Here is a 17500-nt window from a genome sequence, read left to right on the forward strand (position 1 = left end):
GTGACTTAAGTTTGTGGCCAAAAGCTTGCACACATTTGTCACAGTGCTCCTGATTTTCTGTAGGTGAATGTTCACTTGGAGTCAGAAGGGTCGCATGTTTTGCTTCAATTAGATATGCTGCAAAAAGTCCATTCATGTCAGCAAATCCAACTTCAAATGTAAAACTACTTCATCCATCCATGTTCTACCGCAGTGGTTCTCAAATGGGGGTACGCGTACCCCTGGGGGTACTTGAAGGTATGCCAAGGGGTACGTGAGATTTTTTTAAATAAATTCTAAAAATAGCCACAATTCAAAAATCCTTTATAAATATATTTATTGAATAATACTTCAACAAAATATGAATGTAAGTTCATAAACTGAACATCAACTCAAGTAGGCTATTCAATTGTTGCAACAATGCAACAATGCAATATTCAGTGTTGACAGCTAGATTTTTTGTGGACATGTTCCATAAATATTGATGTTAAAGATTTCTTTTTTAGTGAAGAAATGTTTAGAATTAAGTTCATGAATCCAGATGGATCTCTATTACAATCCCCAAAGAGGGCACTTTAAGTTGATGATTACTTCTATGTGTAGACATCTTTATTTATAATTGAATCACTTGTTTATTTTTCAACAAGTTTTTAGTTATTTTTATATATTTTTTCCCAAATAGTTCAAGATGGACCACTACAAATGAGCAATATTTTGCACTGTTATACAATTTAATAAATCAGAAACTGATGACATAGTGCTGTATTTTACTTCTGTATCTTTTTTTTTTCAACCAAAAATGCTTTGCTCTGATTGAAGTTATCTTCTTCCCACTCCCTTTCAGGCAAAACTGGACAATAATGCACTATATTAATTTATTATATTATGTTTTGTCAACTTGTACGTTTTTGTCATTGCCTGAAATAAATAAATAAATGAAAAAAAAAAAAGAAAAAAAAATTAGGGGGTACTTGAATTAAAAAAATGTTCACAGGGGGTACATCACTAAAAAAAGGTTGAGAACCACTGATCCACCGCTTGTCCCCCTCAGAGTGTGATAGAACGTGCAAAGTGAGATATGTCAAGCATTTGTTTCCTGTCTTTTTGATGATCATGGGTTAGTTTTTCAAAATCACACATTTTCTCTTAAAATTTTTCATAAGCCATAATCATGAAAACGATATCAAAAGAATGCTTGAAATATGATTTGAACGTTATGAGCCTTCATATATTAGTTTCACCTTGTTAATATATACAAATCTTTCCACCAAATTCCCAATTTCTTGAGCTCACCAGGGAGATGACAAAGATTCTTAAGCGTTTTAAAAATGTTACATTCTTGTGTAATTTCCACATAAGTTTTATTTTATTAAATTCTAAATATTTATTTGTTATATTTATGTTGAAAGTAGTTATTTTTTCTTAGATATATGTGCTTCTTAAGACCTCATTGTAGGCTCTGTAAGGTCGTGTTACCTCCAAACTAATCAAAATTGAGACTAATCCACTTTTTTGTTCTCTTTTTCCCCCAAATAATGATAAATAAATAAGAATAAGAACAGCACCACAAATAAGAACAGATAAGGAACCGAATCATTGAGCAAAATCGAAAGTGGAACCGTAAAAATCCCATCAATTGAACGATTGCGAAAGAGAACGCTCAGTGTGTTCTTCAGCCCCTTAAGAAGCTTCTAATGTGAGGACTTCCGCAAGAAAAAGTTCAAAAATGAACATTATTAGAAACTTTTTTTTAAAGGTTGTTTGTATTGGAGACAAGTGACGACGGCTAAAAGGTTACTAACCCCCAATGATGACTAACTCCAAACAAATGGACACATGTAAAATGTTTTATTGTACAAGCACAGATTCTGTTTCTTACAATACACAATAAAAGGCATCAACTGGGGCCAACATACGTTATTAGTAGTTCAACATCTATTTCAGAACAAATATCTGGACAATTTTGATAGCTACAGGCGAATATCACGGTATGTATGAAATACATCAGGGATGCTGAGGGCAAGCACGGATACTGATACGACTGTTTGACCGGGACAACAAAGGGACGTGTGCCACACAGTGAGTAATCCTTTCATAAGCACACTATGATTACTCAGTTGCTAACTCAACTTGTCTTGACAAATACCAAGTTGATGTGAACGGGCACAAAAACAACGCTAACAAGTCTTGCTCTAAGTGCGGTTCGTTACTGGAAGGACAATTCAAAATCTGTCATTTTTTATTTTCTTGGCCAACGTAAAAGAAAAGCGTAACGACAAAAGGAGGTAGATATATTTTTCTAGAACAGGCAATCATGTCAAGGCTCCCTTCTGAGAGTTTTTTTTTGTTTTCTTTTTTAAAAAACAGAGGGAAATGTGAATTTTTGAAGAGTTCTATGGTTTCCGACTTTCTGTGAGGCCGTGAACGCGACATGACCAGGCGATGGGTACCGAAACATAGCTCAACAAAAGGTACCGGTGCCGACGTGCAGACCGGAAAAAGAAGTAGCCATCTGTTCCCTGTTCTGGTGGCGAGTGAGTGCAGAGTACGCCACCTGTTATTATGCAAGTACGGTAACATGTTATCGACCATCAAGATGCATTCACAAACCACAAAATTATGTGCATCAATATTACATTGTTATTTTTCCTATAATAACTATGACAACTTGTTGTGGATTTCAGTTCTTATTTTGGAATGCATGACTTAGTCATTTCCATGGGTGCCAAACTTTCTACCTTCAAAAGCTTGAGTGAAAATATGCCAATGGTCCGCGGGCCAAACAGACATTTTTACCAGGCAACTGGGGAATTTAACCTCATACCGGCAACAATTCACAAAAAGGTCTTAGAAATTGTCACACAGTCCCGTGCCTAATCCTGTTTACCATGCAACTCTTTGATGTACATTTTAACCCCAAAACATTCAAAAAGGTCATTTTCTGCAGATTTTCACCATTTCCAGGTGTTCTGTCACCAGTTCCCCCAGGATATTTTATCTGATCGCTTTCAAACTTTACCAGGACAGACTAAACCTAAACGCTTTGGAATTTAACTGAGGATGTGGGCGTAGCGTGGCGAGCAAGATTATCTTTCTCCATAGAGCGCCAACAAATCCCAACTTTACTGTAGTGTAGGGTTTGAAAATTCCAGACCTAACGAGTTAGCCTAAAAAAATAATACATTGATACATTTTGCGGTAGAAAAAAACGAGCAGCTCAGTCACCAGAATTTACACCAAAGTACTTTATATTAGAAATAAAATAAATCAGGTCGATCAATCCAAATACATGGATGTCACAGTAACTTCTGATGAAAGAGATAAACTGATTGCCATGTCAAGACAGCTTCAACAAAATGAGTCTCATATTTAAAAATAAAAACATCTCAATAGACACCAGAGTCCTCAAAACGTCTGTCCTACTTTACGTCTGTGAATGTTGGACTTTAAAGGCCTACTGAAAGCCACTACTAGCGACCACGCAGTCTGATAGTTTATATATCAATGATGAAATCTTAACATTGCAACACATGCCAATACTGCCGGGTTAACTTATAAAGTGCAATTTTAAATTTCCCGCTAAACTTCCGGTTGAAAAACTCCTTTGGATATGACTTATGCGCGTGACGTCACAAAATCCACGGAAGTGGTTGGACCCCATCGGACCCGATACAAAAACCTCTTGTTTTCTTCGACAAAATTCCACAGTATTCTGGACATCTGTGTTGGTGAATCTTTTGCGATTTGTTTAATGAACAATGGAGGCTGCAAAGAAGAACGTTGTAGGTGGGATCGATCGGTGTATTAGCGGCTAAGTACAATACTTACAGCAACACAACAAGGACTACTTACTTAGCAGACGCCTAGCCGCCAAACCCACGGATGAAGTCCTTCGTCGCGCCGTCGATCGCTGGAACGCAGGTGAGCACGGCTGTTGATGGGAAGATGAGGGCTGGCTGGCGTAGGTGGAGCGCTAATGTTTTTATCATAGTTCTGTGAGGTCCGGTTGCTAAGTTGCTAAATTAGCCTTAGCGTCGTTAGCAACAGCATTGTTAAGCCTTACCAGGCTGAGAATTTTTAACCGTGTAGTTACATGTACATGGTTTAATAGTATTGTTGATCTTCCGCCTATCCTTCCAGTCAGGGGTTTATTTTGTTTCTATCTGCATTTGAGACAGATGCTATCACGTTAGCTCATGCTACAGAGGTTCGTCGATGATGGGTGTCCTTCGCCGCGCCGTCGATCGCTGGAACGCAGGTGAGCACGGCTGTTGATGTAACCGTGTAGTTACATGTACATGGTTTAATAGTATTGTTGATCTTATGTCTATCCTTCCAGTCAGGGGTTTATTTATTTTGTTTCTATCTTCATTTGAGAACGATGCTACCACGTTAGCTCAGTAGCTAAGTGTGTCACCGATGTATTGTCGTGGAGATAAAAGTCACTTTAAATGTCCATTTCGCGTGCGCGACTCTCATTTTCAAGAGGATATAGTATCCCAGGTGGTTTAAAATACAAATCCGTGATCCACAATAGAAAAAGGAGAGTGTGGAATCCAATGAGCCAGCTTGTACCTAAGTTACGGTCAGAGCGAAAAAAGATACGTCCATCACTGCCTCTCTAGTCCTTCACTGTAACGTTCCTCATCTACGAATCTTTCATCCTCGCTCGAATTAATGGGGTAATCGTCGCTTTGTCGCTCCGAATCTCTCTCGCTCCATTGTAAACAAAGGAAAATTGTGAGGAATATTACCTCCTGTGACGTCACGCTACTTCCGGTACAGGCAAGGCTTTTTTTTTTAACAGCGAGCAAAAGTTGCGAACTTTATCGTCGATTTTCTCTACTAAATCCTTTCAGCAAAAATATGGCAATATCGCGAAATGATCAAGTATGACACAGAATGGATCTGCTATTCCCGTTTAAATTAAAAAAATTCATTTCAGTAGGCCTTTAAGTAATCAACAACTGAGAAAATTAGAGGCCACTGAAATGTGGTTCTTCAGAAAAATACTCTGCATATCATGGACGGAAAAGAAAAGTAACAAAGAGGTATTGGCGAGGGCAAAAACAAGAAGATCTCTAATTGCAACGATTTTAAATAGGCAGCTGAAATTCCTCGGACATATCATTAGAAAAGACACCTTAGAAAAACTGATGTTAACAGGAAAACTAGGGAAAAAAATCACCCGGTCGACAACGAACAACATAACAACAGCCTAAGACATTTTATCGGAAATATCAACAATATAGAACTTATACATAGGGCGGACGACAGAGAAGACTGGTGAGCCCTGATCATCAATGCCTGCAAACAGGCCTGATACCCCATGATGAGGACTCTATATTAAAACAACTGTACCACTGTGGTTTTTAAGTGAAAATTCTGGTTGAGTTGCCATTTTCCCCCAAATTAAATCTATGGCCAATACTGTAAATCTGATATTTTTACTATACATTTCTGGCGACTAAGCTACCAGATTTGTACAGTAAGATCTGACTTTTTTTCACAGAGGAGCCTTGCGATCATGCCATCAATGATTGTGCTGCTTGAAAGAGGTCAGAATGAATACGTACTAAACTTGGGAGAGGCCCTTTAGCGGCCAGGACGGGCCCAATTTGGCCCGCGGGCCACGCTTTGGGCATCCCTGTGCTAGCCTGTTCAACTGAATTGTCACACATTTCGGTAAAATGGCATTATTGTCTTTAAACTAAAAAGTGCATGTTTTCCATTTTTAAGTACTGGTTAGGGCCCCTTTTAAGCACCGGCCCCGCTTCAAAAGTTACTGCACTGTACTAGTATTAGTTAGAATGTTAACAATACCCATCTGTAGTCCTGACAGGCATAAGGAAGGCAAGGAAAAGGGGAAGTGGGGCCGGTGAGAGACGTCTGCACAAGAGAGCCATGGCAAGCTAACTTACACCTATCCCCAAAATGAAAAACCTCAAGAAAATACAGTTTGATTCTGCATTGAGATATTTTGCCTGTAAAACTAAGAAAATATTAAAACTTCTAAACTTGTGTTTTGCATCTTCGAACTGTTTTTCTTAAGTGGAAATTTTGGAGGAGAAAATGGCTCTTATGACAGTAAAAGTGGCAGAGCCCGGTTTTAAAACATAAAACATCAGGGTGATTTTGACCTACGTTTTGTTTTTTAAAACCACCCTGTAGTGCAGGGGTCACCAACACGGTGCCCGCGGGCACCAGGTAGCCCGTAAGGACCAGATGAGTAGCCCGCTGGCCTGTTCTAAAAATAGCTCAAATAGCAGCACTTACCAGTGAGCTGCCTCTATTTTTTAAATGTTATTTATTTACTAGCAAGCTGGTCTCGCTTTGCCCGACATTTTAATTCTAAGAGAGACAAAACTCAAATAGAATTTGAAAATCCAAGAAAATATTTTAAAGACTTGGTCTTCACTTGTTTAAATAATTTCATTAATTGTTTTACTTTGCTTCTTATAACTTTTAGAAAGACAATTTTAGAGAAAAAATACAACCTTAAAAATGATTTTATGATTTTTAAACACATATACCTTTTTACCTTTTAAATTCCTTCCTCTTCTTTCCTGACAATTTAAATCAATGTTCAAGTAAATTTTTTTTTTTTATTGTAAAGAATAATACATGCATTTTAATTTAAATCTTCATTTTAGCTTCTGTTTTTTCGACGAAGAATATTTGTGAAATATTTCTTCAAACTTATTATGATTAAAATTCAAAAACATTATTCTGGCAAATCTAGAAAATCTGTAGAATCAAATTTAAATCTTATTTCAAAGTCTTTTGAATTTCTTTTAAAAATTTTGTTCTGGAAAATCTAGAAGAAATAATGATTTGTCTTTGTTAGAAATATAGCTTGGTCCAATTTGTTATATAATCTAACAAAGTGCAGATTGGATTTTAACCTATTTAAAACATGTCATCAAAATTCTAAAATTAATCTTAATCTGGAACAATTACTAATGATGTTCCATAAATTTTTTTTTTTAATTTTTTCAAAAACATTCGAATTAGCTAGTTTTTCTCTTCTTTTTTTCGGTTGAATTTTGAATTTTAAAGAGTTGAAATTGAAGATAAACTATGTTTCAAAATTTAATTGTCATTTTTTTCGTGTTTTCTCCTCTTTTAAACCGTTCAATTAAGTGTAAATATCATTAATTATTAATAATAACATAGAGTTAAAGGTAAATTGAGCAAATTGGCTATTTCTGGCAATTTATTTAAGTGTGTATCAAACTGGTGGCCCTTCGCATTAATCAGTACCCAAGAAGTAGCTCTTGGTTCAAAAAGGTTGGTGACCCCTGCTGTAGTGTTTCTCTCTGAGAGACATCCAAATACACCAAGTACTAAAACTGTAATACGCAGTCACTTGCTTTTCGGCAACCTTGCAATACACACAAAAAAATGAACGACCAAAATAACTTACATGAATGGGCATGTGAGACGTATATACACAGTGCTATGGATATTGGGGCCATCTACAACATGGTAAGTTGGCTTAAGAGTAAAATAGTTCAGGAGTCAAGGTGCTCAATTAACAGCTGTCAGAAAGACCAAGTACAACGATTTGCTGGTAGATGCTGCTCACTTACCCAACCAATGTTACCACAAATATAAACCGAAGCACTGACGATCTTCCACACTGGTCATAAGGTACTGTATATGCAAACTAATCACACAAGGCGCTCAGTTTCAACCACTGAGTTGCCATTCATGCACAAGTAAACCACTAATAGCTGGTTCTAGTTGACTTGATTCCGAATAGACCAGTTTGACCGGGCACTCTGTACAAACTGTACATACAATATTACGATGGCTAATAAAAGACTGGTGGAAGCATATTTTTTAACGTACAGTAATTACGTTTGTTCATTCTAAAGATGGTTGATGACAGAACCTATTCCAACATGTTCGTACAATCTACAGTGACAGATAAACAGGACCATCCCACTCTGGGTTAGACATGGGAATTTGTAGTTGCTGTTTCGGTTCTTCAGTTTGTTTCGGGACAGCTGCGTGACCTCGTCTTTTGATTGACTGAATTGAGTTGTGTACATAATATTTGACCTCCCGCCACGTGCGGGTACTCAAAGCAGGTTCGGCAGCCAAGCAAGCGTCGCAGTCCTTCTTGCCGGGCACTTTGACTAGATTACAAAAGTCTCCAAACTGACGCCTGACCGCTGCCTGCTCCTCACCACTCCACAACCTCTTGATTCTTTTCTGAGGCTTGGCGGATGGTGGGACTTGTTTCCTTGGGGTGGTCACGGATGGACTTTCTTGAACCAGCGGCAATCTGTCGGGAACGCCAGCCCCGTGGACTGTTGGGACAACCTGTGCAGTCATTGAAGTTCTTGGTGGACTAGTTGGGTAGGACGATGTACTGGAGTGGTTCAGAGGCGTGAACGAAGACACCATCATGCTACTTCTGTCATTTAGGGGTGAGGAGAACGCAGGGACCATTGGCGGACTTGGAGAGTTCAATGGTGTATATGTAGGAAGCATTGAGGTACCTAAAACACTATGTGGACTAAAACTAGGAAGCATTGAGACATTTAAATGGTCCTGAGGGGCATACATAGGAGAATGTGGAATACTCAAGGAATTTTGTGAATATGAAGCTGCCATTGGGTGTATACTGTTGAGGTCTGATGTGTACACAGGAGACATTAGTGCATTTGTAGTGCTGAGTGGCGTAAAAGTCGGAACTACTTGAGTATCTGTCGCGTTCAGCGCCGTGAATGAGGACATCAAAGGCTGACTGGTACTGACCATATCTGAGCTGGCAGGACATAAGGACGTATATGTTAAAGGCATATCTTGTGTGTACTGGGTCAGTTCTCTCAGGTTTGTGTGCGGTACCATGGTCATGACACAATTTGAACTTTCTCTTAAGTGTTCTGGAAGCCCTGAAGACATGATACAACCAACTGCCAGGTCTTCCAAATCTGTCCTTGTGTTGGTTTGGACCTCAGATACTCCTGTCTTTGGATTGACGTCTTTGCTATTTCTTTCATCCTTGTGCTGGTTACTTCTCCTACGTATGGTCTGAATGCTGTTGTGGACATAGTTTTTGATATCTGTCCATGATCTTCCACTGAGATCTGGTTCGGCAGCTATGCAAGCGTTACAATCCTTTTTGCCTGGGACCTTCATCTTTCCTAAAAATTCACTCATGTTATGTTTTACAGCAGCTTGTTCTCGTTCACTCCACGGTCGTCTCTTCAGAGTGGCTTTTGATGGAGTTCCTATAAAGATAACAACGATAATCATTTAATCTAAAGTCAAGCCTTAGAAATGGTGACATTTGAAAATGATTTATCATCAGCAAACAATGAACTGTATCCAGTGATTGACCATAGCGTCTGTTCCACCAAGCAGAACCGTTCAGTACACATGGTTCCATGGTCTAGTGTCCTCACATGTCCCATATTTAGATTGTTTACTTGTGCGGTAAGACTTAGACACGCTATTGTGTAATAATTCAGAAAGCATCAAGAAAAAAAAGAGAATTTATGTAACATACTGTAAGTAAGACTGATTAAGATTCACCAATTTACCGTAGCGCATCAAACTGGACCACTTGGTGGAAATGTGACTTATTTTAACAAGTCATGAACACAAAATAAACGATGCTCACCGATGCTCGGTGGATTAGCCGAAACTGGTATCCGTATTCGTTCCAACTGGAGCAATTGCTTACTCGCTTCCTCCAGCTGCGTTGCATTTTTGGCCAATTTGTAACACTCCTGGCTGCTCTTCTTCAGCAACTTGGCGACTCCATCCAACTCAGGCTCACTGAGGCTCATTAGCTGCCAGCAGTTGGCGATTCGCTCTCTCAATGAGGGCGACAGGAGTGCCTCTGGGTTTTTTACACCACATTCGACTGTAGCCCTTCGGAAGCAGTCGAGTGCTCGGATGAAGGACGGGCCTTCCGTCCGTGCAAAAAGGTAAGGGTTACTTTCCATCACACCGGCATTCTGGCGGTTTTCCACGAGAAGGTCGAGTGACAAACTCATCTTCTCGGTAAGCAGAACCAACATGTTCCTTCCATACTGACCTTCTAGTTCCAACCGAGTGAAGTGTTCACCAAGTTCCACTTCCAGCTTGGTGCATTTCTTAATCTGATCCGCAGATGGCAGAAATTTACCACAAAACTTTTTGCTGGTGTAGGTAAGCAAGAGCAGTCTACCGATATTTCCTACCCGTGCTCTGTTGAAGAGGCAGACGTCTGCTAGTGTGGCCTCACTTAGCTTTTTCCAATTGGCCACACTAGGACTTTCCTTTAGCTCTTTCCTCGCTTCATCCTCCTCATTGGTGATGAACCTGTGAAGTTTTATCAAATCCTCTGTCACACTTGATGTGTTCACTTCTACCTTCCTGACCTCATGCTTTGAAGATATTGATAAAGATTTTCGAGAAAAACAGTGGTTCCATTTTGTATCCACCAGCTGTATGAACTGCTTAACTTCACTTTCCATTTGGCTATTTTCGGTCATACGACTTTCCCCAAAGGCAATTTCTGCTGCTCGTTTCAAAGAGTACCCAATCTTTGAGACAAGGGAACATGTTTTAAACTTAGTGGATGTTGGATCAAACCCACTGGCTTTTTTGGCCCCCTCAACAGCTAATTCAAACCTTGATGGGAGACACAGTTCATGCAAATAATGTACACTGTTGTCAAGCTCTTTGACCGTAAGCATGAATCGACCCAACTCTCTCATCTTTTGTCCAATGTAAGCAAATTGAGACTTGTCATGGTCGTACTTTGCAGACAAGGCATTGCCGTACTTGCAAATGAGTGGATCATTTTTGATGTGCCTCGCAATGTCATCCTGATGCATGATGTGGATGATTTCCTTGCAGCCTTCTGTTAAGAACTCGGACATTGGAAGCAGCTGTGAGGTCGTGCTGGCAATTGTGCCTCCCTGTTTTGGAATTCCGCTGGACATTTCATCTCCCTTTCTGGCCTTGCAGGAGCGCTCATGCCTCCACAGATCAGTTTTGCGATAAAAAGTGTAGCAGTGCTGGCAAGGTAGAAAGTCCCGAACGCATATTTTTGGACTTAATTCCTTTTGGGAACAGTCTTCTTTACCTGGCTTTTTGAGACCTTTGGTATTATGCTCATAATCGCCATTAGTGCGTATTTGGTCGAGCAAAGTTTGTCTGACTCTGGAGCCTCTGGGAAAGTGGATGGCATGTGCCACGTCTGTTTCGTCGGCATGTTTCTTTTCCAAATGCTTTGCTAGTTGGGTGAAAGGCATCTTGCAATATAAACAGAAATGCTTTTTGCATGGCTCCTTTTCTTCGTCTTCCTCATCAGTGCTGGGTTCCGGTGACCTAACCACTTTCCTACACGCCCTTTGACTTGTTCGTGTCGGTTGTTTGGTTTCGACCGTTTTCCTTGAACGACCTAACCTCCTGGTTCTGTCTTGTGAGCCCTCTTCACAAGAGACTTGAGCTGTGCAATAAGGGTGAACTGTCACCCCCTTGTTTGCGTTTTCACCTGTGTAGCTTGCCTTGTTTCCTTTAGTTTTGTCAAAGTCCTTTGCCAGAATATTCTCCACATTCATAGTCTGATTTGGAATATCAACGGTTGGTCTCAATTTACTTGGCAAAACAGCTTCTGTGTCATGTAACATCTTCTTTCCTTGACTTTCATGATTTAAATCTGAATTGCAAGCAGTTTTTCCAGAATCACTCGCGTCCTTTTGGATGTCTTTATGTGTTCTGGAGTTGGTACTTGCAAGACTGCTTAGTGTTTTCTCGCCAGTTTGTGGGAAATGTAAACACTGTGGAGTAAAATAATCCTTTGGACTTTGCTCTTCAAGTGACCTCTTCTCTCCATGTGTATAGGCCTGTAAAAGAACAAGTATACGTAAGACTCCTGGCCAAATCAGACCCTACCATAATTACACTGAGTGAATTTGATGAGAAATGCTTGTTACTGCAATTTCAAAATATGTGCAACTGTGTAATGCACCAGCACCTTGGCAATGCCCTCCTAAGACGCAGGCTCATTCAACCAGGCTCATTCAAACAGAAGTCAACGTGACGGCCACACTCCGCATACTAGCCCAAACAAAACAAAAACGACACCATTTTAAATTGCCGGTACAAAAACCACGTCACCCATTCAAGAGCAGTTAATGGCTTTATTGGATCAAGCAGTGCTTTGACACTGTAAAAGTATAAGCAGGAAGCAAGTAAATGGTGTGATGGGACGTTGACGGTGAAATGGACAGAAAAAGCAATCATGTTCGCATACTTTTTACAAGAAACCTAACTGATCTAACTGGCTGCAAACACTTCGCAGTCCAGGAACAAGCCACATGCATGGCGGGGGAAAAGTCTTGAGTTGTGTAGAGCCTCTCTCAAAAAAACTATATTCATTCTAAAAAAGGGATGCTTTAACATTAGCTTGATTGAAAATAAACCAAACTTAGATCTCGCGGACATGAAGGGTGATTGGTGCATGGCACAGTGCACACAATGTGCAATGACATGTTCTTTAGGCATTTACAGTATGTACCTGCTTCTCCCAAACTCTCTTTAATCAGTATTCCTCCAGAGTCTTGATTCCTGCGAGAAGAAATAAAGTCATAATTATAACACTAATTGATAGTGACAGGTGCAAGATAAGCAAATCAATGAGGTAAACCTGAATAACCATTAATAATATATTGCTGTAAGATCAGTTGTTCCACGTCAAATAGCTTTGCAAGTCAAAGTCAACCATGCATTACTAATATCTTACATTTCTTGATGCATTATATGGCAGTCAAATTGTCAATGATTGGTCAGACCTCACTGGTCTACAAATAGTTCTACACATAAAAAAGTGCAACAAAATTAGAACATGAAACTTAAAGCACGCTTACCTGTATTTGTTTCTAGAATATTCTTCCGAGCACATTGATTTCCCCAAAAAGGTCCTGTCAGAATCGGTCAGAAGCCTTAGAAAATTACGAGCTGGTTCTTTTCTCTCTTGGTTGAGCCCATTTTGTATGCTTGTTTCCAGTAAAATCACATTGGCAAAAGGTTTAAAAGGTTTCAATCTACTCAAGTGGCTGGCTTTTAAAAATCCTAGGAGCAATTATACTTTTGTTTGAGCACGAACATGATATAGTTTACATAAACAATGTTTTTTTGACAGACAGCAACACCGTACGCACACACACACACAAACACACACACGCGCAGCGGGCAACCAAGGTGCAATGCGCTGAGAACTACAGATGGTTGATTGGTAATCACAGTTGTTGCATCGACCAGCATTCCTCCAATGGGGAATTCAAATTGCTAGTCTCTCCCAGATTCTTTTTATGGCAATAAGCTGATGTTTATATTCAATCAACGGGCAGCAGTTGGTATTTTGTGGTTTATTCTCCAAGCTTAGAGGACAAACCTGAGACCAATCCAGCACACCAGCGTTCCCCAGCCCGGTCCAGGTCGGTCTCCCCTCCACCTCCTGTCCCCCCAAGCTCAGCACTGCCCTGTGCTCCTTATCTTAGGAATGTTATGGCAGTCTCAACAGCGCTCTGCCTGTCTACTCAAGGACACTCGAATCCAAGCACTTTGTACCACACGAGATATTAGCTGATGTAAATATGACTATAGGAGTTTTAGAAAGAAGTAACACTTAAATATGGATATGATTCTGATCTGCTTCCATCACAGTGTAGAACACAGTCTTGTCTATACCACATTGTAAGGACACAAGTTGAGAACATGTGAGGTGGGAACCACCATTACTGAAGGTTCCACAGCATTACTACACTGGAGCAGCCAGAAACAGACACCACTTTAAATTGTCAACCAGACAAAGTAAATATATTTTTTATTACTATAGCCAGTCGCCTTAGAACCTCTGAGGAAGGCCACAGTTGTAGTCAAAACTGTCAAGTACAAAAATCAGGACACAGGTCTGGCTATAAAAATAAAAAAATACATAATTCTTCGAAGACCTAATGAACCTAATCGGACTAGACAAAGTAAAGTTTGTCAGCTGAACAGGTACAGCTTTCTGTGGGCTTTTCAGGTTTTTAGTGATTTGTGGGACAACCATGTACACACTTTTAGATTTGTCTCTTACTTTGGACCCTTTGACACACATTCAAGTTTAACTTACTTTGTAGGGACCTTAAACATTGATACTGTTGAACATTTATTTGAGCATATTATTTGTAAGGTGCAAATAAGATAATAGTCACTGAAAGAGAGTACTAAGGTAAATATTCATACTTTATATGAATTTGAATATGTGAGTTGAATTGATAAGACACAAAAATGCGTGATTTGAAGTGCAAAGTCTCTCCTCGTATTTTTTAAGTCCGTTAGACCAAGTTGCAACACATAACTCTCTCAGTCAGTTCCCATGATGCCATGTCTAAGCTTTCAATCACAACGAGCCATCTTAAGTGACAGACAGACATTGATCTATTTTTAATAGTTGGACAGCCCTGCTATCATGCAAGAAAAATAAATTATATCAAAACATTGTTTTGCAAACTCAAGCAGATTTTTTAAAACATTAGCATTACAATATGAATCAATCATTTAAATCAGGGGTCGCCAATTGCGGCCCGCGGGCCCCCCACACCCCCCCCCCCCCCTGTGCTTCGGGTGAAGTGGGCGGGGTTGGGGGGGCGGGGTTTGGTGGTAGCGAGGGTGTATATTGCAGCCCGGAAGAGTTAGGGCTGCAAGGTGTTCTGGGTATTTGTTCTGTTGTGTTTATGTTGTGTTACGGTGCGGATGTTCTCCCGAAATGTGTTTGTCATTCTTGTTTGGTGTGGGTTCACAGTGTGGCACATATTTGTAACAGTGATAAACTTGTTTATACGGCCACCCTCACTTACGTGTGTCTGCAGAAGCCTCATACAACATGTGACTGGGCCGGCACGCTGTTTGTATGGTGAAAAAGCGGATGCGACGAGAAGTTGTAGAGGACGTTAAAGGCAGTGCTTTCACGGCACGCCCTTAATAATGTTGTCCGGGTGAAAATCGGGACAAATTCGGGAGAATGGTTGCCCCGGGAGATTGTCGGGAGGGGCACTGAAATTCGGGAGTCTCCCGGAAAAATCGGGAGTGTTGGCAAGTATGTTGCTAGGGCGGGAAAGCCATTCAAAGAAGGTGAATTCATTAAAAAGTGCATGTTAGATTTTTTTAAGAAATCTTTTCCTGCGGCCTAGCCTCACCCAGTTTCTGCATCCAGTGGCCCCCAGGTAAATTGAGTTTGAGACCCCTGATTTAAATGAAACTGACTCAAAACTATAAGTGGAAAAACATTCTTGTTCTTCTGCTATGTAGAGACGGGGAACTTTATGTGGGCTCAATAAAACAAAACATTTCATCGCCAACTACCGCTTCAAACCTCCTTTTCTCAAAGCTGTAATGGCGATTTTTGACATAAGATTTAATGTCAAGCCAATTCCTGTTTGGAAGAGCTGTTGTCTCCAAGTCCAAACAGTTATCACAATCAGTTTTACCAGGTACCCGGCATGTTGTGATAAAGGACATCATGGGTCTTTCCACAGCAGAAACCTCCTCCTCATCCCACGTCTTCCTCTTGCCAGGCCGTCGCCCTACAGACCATCACACACAACAAAGTTGTTCTTAATATGTTCCTTACATTTTTGAAATGTAAGATTGAAATAGTCTTACCTTGCATTCTTCTCGGACGTGTCTGCTTGTCTGTGGCCAGTGTGGACATTGGTTTATCTGAGGGGAAAAAATTAATTTACTGCATCCTATTGGATAGGTTTGAAATATATACAATCGTTGTAGACTTTCTTCATTACTGTGATGTTAGTGAACAGAATAGTAAGCACCACAGACAGAAGTATATTTGGTGAGGACAACATGCTTGAACACCAAAATATCAAGGACTACTGCACTGTTGCTTGTTTTCTTGGTTATATACTGCAATATCTTCATATAGTATTAGGGTCAAAGACTCGGACAAGAATGGCTTATGAATTTACGTCACTACAAAATGTATCAGACATGGATTTCATCAAGTATCAGAATATTCCTTCTATTCACAATGATCTGTCCAATTACCGTATTTTCCGGACCATAGGGCGCACCGATTAAATGGTGCACTGCTGATGAGCGGGTCTATTCAGGTCTATTTTCATACAAAAGGCGCACTGGATTATGACGCACATATTATTTAATTTTTTTCTAAATGTAAAAGACTTCCTTGTGGTCTACATAACATGTAATGGTGGTTCTTTGCTCAAAATGTTGCATAGATGATGTTTTACACATCATCTTCAAGTTGCTTTCTGACAGTGGCTTCAGGATGCGCCATTTTGTGGGCGGTCTTATTCACGTGTCTCACCATTGACAGCGTCTTCTCCCCGTCATCTTTGTTGTAGCGGTGTAGCGTGCAAGGACGGGAGTGGAAGAAGTGTCAGAAGATGGCGCTAACCGTTTTAATGACATTCACACTTTACTTCAATCAATAACGGAGCAGCATCTCCTCATCCGTGGCTCACTAGTGCAACAACAACAAGGCGGAAATGTGTCCCGTGAAAAACCGTCCGATCGGAACTCTCTAATGACTAAAGTTCCTTGGGTGAATAATGTAAACTCACTACACAGGTATGTTTTGGTGCTTTCATGGCGAGTTTACTGACAGATATAAGTAAGAACTTTACACTACTTTAAATATTAGAAATGGCAACAGTGGCGGATGAATGTCACATAAGAAGATAAGAGAAAAAGAAGACGCTTATCAACTACGGAGTCAGCACGGAATACAAAGGTGGACTCGCGCAAATTTTCAGGACTTATGCAGATCCCAAATACAGATCAGCAGGTATATATATATATATATATATATATATATATATATATATATATATATATATATATATATAAGAAATACTTGTGAATTCTAGCTATAAATATACTCCTCGAGGTTGGCAAGTATGGTTGGAACTAAGAACTCTCCAGTTTCGAGACACCCGCTCTACCACATGAGCCACACCAACCCCCAAAAACAGAGTTTTCCGGACTATAGAGCGCACCGGTATATAAGCCACACCCACCAAATCCCAGAAGAAAAAAAAAATTTTCCGCATATAAACCGCACCGGATTACAAACTGCAGATATATACGTTGTGAAATTAGTTATTTACACATAAATATTTTTTATACAGTAGAATAATAATGTATATGTTTGTAATAGGCAGCAACATATTTGAAATTATGTGAAAATCTGCCATTTAGTTTGAACGGGAATATTACGTACCGTATTTTCCAGACTATAGAGCGCACCGATATATAAGCCGCATCCACTACATAAAAAAATGAAACATTCCATGTATTAGCCGCATCGGACTATAAGCCGCAGATATATACGTTGTGAAATGAATTATTTACACAGAAATATTCTGTAAAAGTTTATTTATATACCTTAATTGTTTTCCAAACGGTGTCAGCCGCTCCTCCTCTCCTCTCTTCAGTTGCTCATTTGCCGATGACAATGTAAAGTGGATTTTACTTGTTTAAATGT

At 39.8% G+C, this 17500-nt stretch overlaps 1 protein-coding gene and 1 long non-coding RNA gene across 4 annotated transcripts in view; both read right to left on the reverse strand.

The window, feature by feature from the left end:
• Positions 1 to 17500, reverse strand: part of mphosph8 (M-phase phosphoprotein 8) — a 49266-nt gene that overhangs the window by 13315 nt on the left and 18451 nt on the right. The window contains exons 8-9 of one of the 3 annotated variants that reach the window (XM_062067437.1): positions 9617 to 11834; positions 6806 to 9224 (exon numbers count right to left, since the gene is read on the reverse strand). The exons of 1 other annotated variant lie outside the window; for it this stretch is intronic. In XM_062067437.1, the coding sequence (XP_061923421.1) occupies positions 7900 to 9224; positions 9617 to 11834 (3543 nt within the window). In that variant the 3' untranslated portion in view covers positions 6806 to 7899. Of the gene's footprint in view, positions 1 to 6805; positions 9225 to 9616; positions 11835 to 17500 lie in introns of those variants that run through there. One more of the 3 variants, XM_062067435.1, reaches the window with a different exon arrangement.
• Positions 14054 to 17500, reverse strand: part of LOC133663756 (uncharacterized) — a 4244-nt gene continuing 797 nt past the window's right edge. Inside the window, exons 2-3 of the long non-coding RNA XR_009828401.1 lie at positions 15640 to 15696; positions 14054 to 15560 (exon numbers count right to left, since the gene is read on the reverse strand). This is a non-coding gene — a long non-coding RNA (uncharacterized LOC133663756). The remainder of the gene's footprint in view (positions 15561 to 15639; positions 15697 to 17500) is intronic.

Source organism: Entelurus aequoreus, linkage group LG13 (assembly GCF_033978785.1).
Source record: "Entelurus aequoreus isolate RoL-2023_Sb linkage group LG13, RoL_Eaeq_v1.1, whole genome shotgun sequence".
In the NCBI taxonomy this organism is placed as follows: domain Eukaryota; kingdom Metazoa; phylum Chordata; class Actinopteri; order Syngnathiformes; family Syngnathidae; genus Entelurus; species Entelurus aequoreus.